The sequence below is a fragment of the Enhydra lutris genome, unplaced genomic scaffold (genome assembly GCF_002288905.1).
Source record: "Enhydra lutris kenyoni isolate GAN:26980312 unplaced genomic scaffold, ASM228890v2 scaffoldscaffold52, whole genome shotgun sequence".
Taxonomy (NCBI): Eukaryota; Metazoa; Chordata; class Mammalia; order Carnivora; family Mustelidae; genus Enhydra; species Enhydra lutris.
In genome coordinates this window covers 12370146-12373907 of record NW_019154136.1, presented here as the reverse complement: position 1 = coordinate 12373907, position 3762 = coordinate 12370146, and the positions used below count along the sequence as shown (strand labels likewise).

Sequence of the window (3762 nt, the reverse complement as noted above, 5' to 3'; positions counted from 1 at the left end):
TGTGGGGGAGGAAGGGGAGAAATGGGTTGTGCAGAACAGTGTAGAGGAGCTTCCTGAATAGACACGTTTTTCTTGATTTGATATGTATAATTCTTTGAGACAGTAGGAGCTCTGTTATAACTCTGATTTCCATCTACTTTATAAATAGCTTTTATTTATTGTTGGTTAGAAAGATCTTTGCACAGGTGACTAGGACCATCCATGGTGAGTTTACCCGTCTTGGGTTGGAGAAATACATTCTTAGGAAATGAGATGGATATGGCTACAGTTGGTAAATTAAAAACAACAACAACAACACCATTCTTGCATCTTTCATGCAACCCTTGTGAAATACTCGATGTCTTCAGTGAGCATATACTAGAAATGCATTTTGGAAACTACTGGAAATTTACAGGAATGCCATGTAATGTGTGAGGCAATGGGGCTGGAGAGAGGAAACATTAGAGTATGGCTTCTTGGGACGTCACCATGGAAACAAGTTGAGTACACAAGTATTGATGGGGGTTTCTGTGGGGCAGAGGCAATGGGAGGGTCAGCTTCACCAAGTGGCCCAGGAAAATCATACCACCCAAGAGTCTTCCTGGAGGTCTAAAATGACCAGGGAGCCCTGGGAATTGGACACACACACACACACACACACACATGATTATAAGGAAGAGACCTTCTGAATGCCACATCTGCAATTTACCAGCCTCTGTGAAAGTGTTCTAAGTTCTATGACCCCAGCTCCCTCTCCCATAAAACAAAAGAAGTGTCATAAAGCCTTTGAGGCAAGCAGGGTGAGGTATTTTAAGGATCCAAAGGGAACATTGGAGATGCCTTGGGGATGAAAAAGCCCTATAAACTCTAGGGTGGTGTCATTAATCATTATTATATACCATTTGCCTTGTGGGGAGGTTCCTCAGCCTATCAAATATCAACAACTTGGAGCCATTTGGGGAACTTCTGTGGGGAGAACACAGGACTCTACTACTCTTTGGACTCTTATAAAAGGATTGTAATTATAGCTGCTAACATGCCTTCTTGCATTCAAGGAGTTGGGCCAACATCACCATACGTCCATAGTGTTCATCACTGTGTGTTTTTTTTTTTTTTTAAGGTAGACATTGCTTATCTACCTTGGGGAGGAAAATGTTCCTTGTAGCTGTGTACCATACATACCGTATGCCTGGTACACATAGTTACGGAATGCCTGCCCATTCATCGACGACTTATGTATTTCAGCGACTCTGCCATGAAGGGTTTTTGTTGTCAGATCCACATCATGTGTTGGAAATCTGCCATGACATCTACCCAGAAATGTCTGGGTCGTGTTCTTTGTCAGATTCTCTCTGGGTGAACATGACTGGTTTGCAAGTGAGCTGTGAAGGATTGAGAGGATGACCACATGAACAGGTTCCTTAGTCCTTTGGATCAACAGCCTGCTTATGAGACAAATGTCGGCTCTACAGCTCTTTTTTTTTTCTTTTTCTTCCCTAGGGGAGCAGCACACACAGTCATGAAGCAGCCATTCTCTAACTGGTGAGTAGGTGACTTTGTAAACCATCCTTTTTCTCTGTATCCCTGTCATGTTCTCCATCCCGTGTTCCTCACCCGGGCTGATGTTTGGTCTACTGCATCCGCCCTAAACCTGCTACAGATAATGAGGGGTGTGCCAGGAGCTGTGGGTTGCTGACGTCCCACAGGATGCCTTTGCTGAGGAAGCGACGCTTACCGTACGAGGGACGGCATGTATGCAAATTCATTGGGTTGCCCAAGGTCCAAAGTCATGGGTCATTGCAGGGATTTTAAGGATGCCATCGATGAGCCAAGGCTGGGGAGTGGGTAGTGAGAGGAAAGCATGACGGAACAGCATAGAACATCACGTGGTGCGGCTTGCCAATCATGGCGCAATGGGAAGCCATTGGACTTTGTTGGGGAGCGTTGCAACCAGATTCATAGGATAGGGTTGCTCAGGTTGGCTGCATTTTGGAGGGCGTTCAAATGGCAAAAATGGGATGGGCCAGGCCATTTGGGAGAGTTTTGAGGAATCCAACCGAGACACGCTTTGAGTTAGTTGGCTTGCCGTGACGGGGCCTGTAGGTGGATGCATGCAAATGGATTTAAGATGCATTTTTTTGAGGTAGAGTGAGCAGGGCTTGGAATGGAATGGATCGGTTGGAATTTGGGGTTTTGGAAACACTTTCCTGCACGAGACAATGGTCCTCTACTGGGAACGATTTTGTTCAAAATCTTTTTGGAGCATATGATAGCATTTAATAGTCACAAATGCATGAGTCTACAGCCTAACACTTAGGAGCATATGCAAGTATGCCAATTTTCCTTTTTCAGATGTTAAAAGAATTCTCAATGTTATTTTAAATAAATATTTTAATGTATTAAAAAATACAACTGAGCATCAAAAGAAAAAAAAACAAAAGAAAAGACAGGCTCACTAGCGATTTGCTCCTGATTTTCTATTTTGTTTACATTTTTATTCAAATAAATCAAATTATGAGGCCTCCCATTAAGGTTAAATTCAAATAAACCCACTCGGGTTTAAACAGTATTTAAGGGTCTCATATCGTGAAAAGGTTGGGAAAGTTATAAGAATTTAAATATCACCATGTATAGAAAATTAATGTGTATGTTATACTATGTTAACATGGAATAGGACTTTAAAAAAACATTCTGGGGGCGCCTGGGTGGCTCAGTCGGTTTAGCATCTGCCTTCGGCTCAGGTCATGATCCTGGGTCCTGGGATTGAGTCCCACATCGGGTTCCCTGCTCCCCAGGAAATCTGCTTCTCCCTCTCCCTCTGCTCCTCTTCCTTGCTGTGTTCTCTCTCTTTCTCTGCCTCAAATAAATAAACAAAATCCTTAAAAATAAATAAAGAATAAAGGCATAAAATAAAATAAGTTCTGGATTCCGAGGAAGGTAGTCCAGGGGTCCAGTGTGGTGGGTGTCAGTAAGAAATAGCACGATGGCGCCTTCTCTGCTGCCCACAAGGCAGGATTGACCGTGTGTGTTGCTGTGTTTGTTACGTCCCCAAATGCTTCCAGGACCAGCTGGCTGTCGGTGTGCCTGTGCTGCTGGCTTGGGGGTCTGAGTGCGGCCTTTACCACGAGGAACTCCAGGCCCAACATCGTGCTGCTGATGGCCGACGACCTTGGGGTGGGGGACATTTGCTGCTACGGTAATAACACAGTGAGGTAAGGAAGCCATCCTTGCCCCACTGTGGAGGGAGGGGTGCCCCGGACGCTCGGGAGCAGCTGGGCCCTAGCAGGGGCGTGGTCGGCTTTGACCATCCATGGGCACCAGGAAAAGCAGAGCTCAGCCTTTGCATCCGTCTCTCCCTGGTCTGGTGGCTGCTGTCCTGCTTTTGAGGTGAGATTCCCCTAACACGGCAGCTCCTCTGTAGCCCACAGATAAGGCACCATTCAGGGGGCGGAGCCCATGCACAGGGTGGCGCAGCTGTGCCCTCTGTCTGCTTCCAGAACTTCTGTATGGCCCCCAAAAGGCTACCCCACACCTAGTACCAGTAGCCTCTACCCCTCAGCCCTCAGCCCTCAGCTCCTAGCAATCGCCATTGTGCTCTGTCGCTTGGGATTGGCTCATTCCAGAAATGCTACATCCTGAGCGGCTTCAGCAACACACATGGATTCCCTCCTGGTCCTGGAGCTGTGAGTATGAGATCCAGGCAGGGCTGAGGCTGGGAGTGTGAGATCCAGGCAGGGCTGAGGCTGGGAGTGTGAGATCCAGGCAGGGCTGAGGCTGGGAGTG

General features: G+C 46.7%; 1 protein-coding gene across 1 annotated transcript in view; it reads left to right on the top strand.

Moving 5' to 3' along the window:
- Positions 1-1492: 1492 nt before the first annotated feature.
- LOC111157159 (arylsulfatase family member H) overlaps positions 1493-3762 on the top strand; it is a 16074-nt gene continuing 13804 nt past the window's right edge. Inside the window, exons 1-2 of the mRNA XM_022518427.1 lie at positions 1493-1521; positions 3042-3191. Of these exons, the coding sequence (XP_022374135.1) occupies positions 1499-1521; positions 3042-3191 (173 nt within the window). The 5' untranslated portion in view covers positions 1493-1498. The remainder of the gene's footprint in view (positions 1522-3041; positions 3192-3762) is intronic.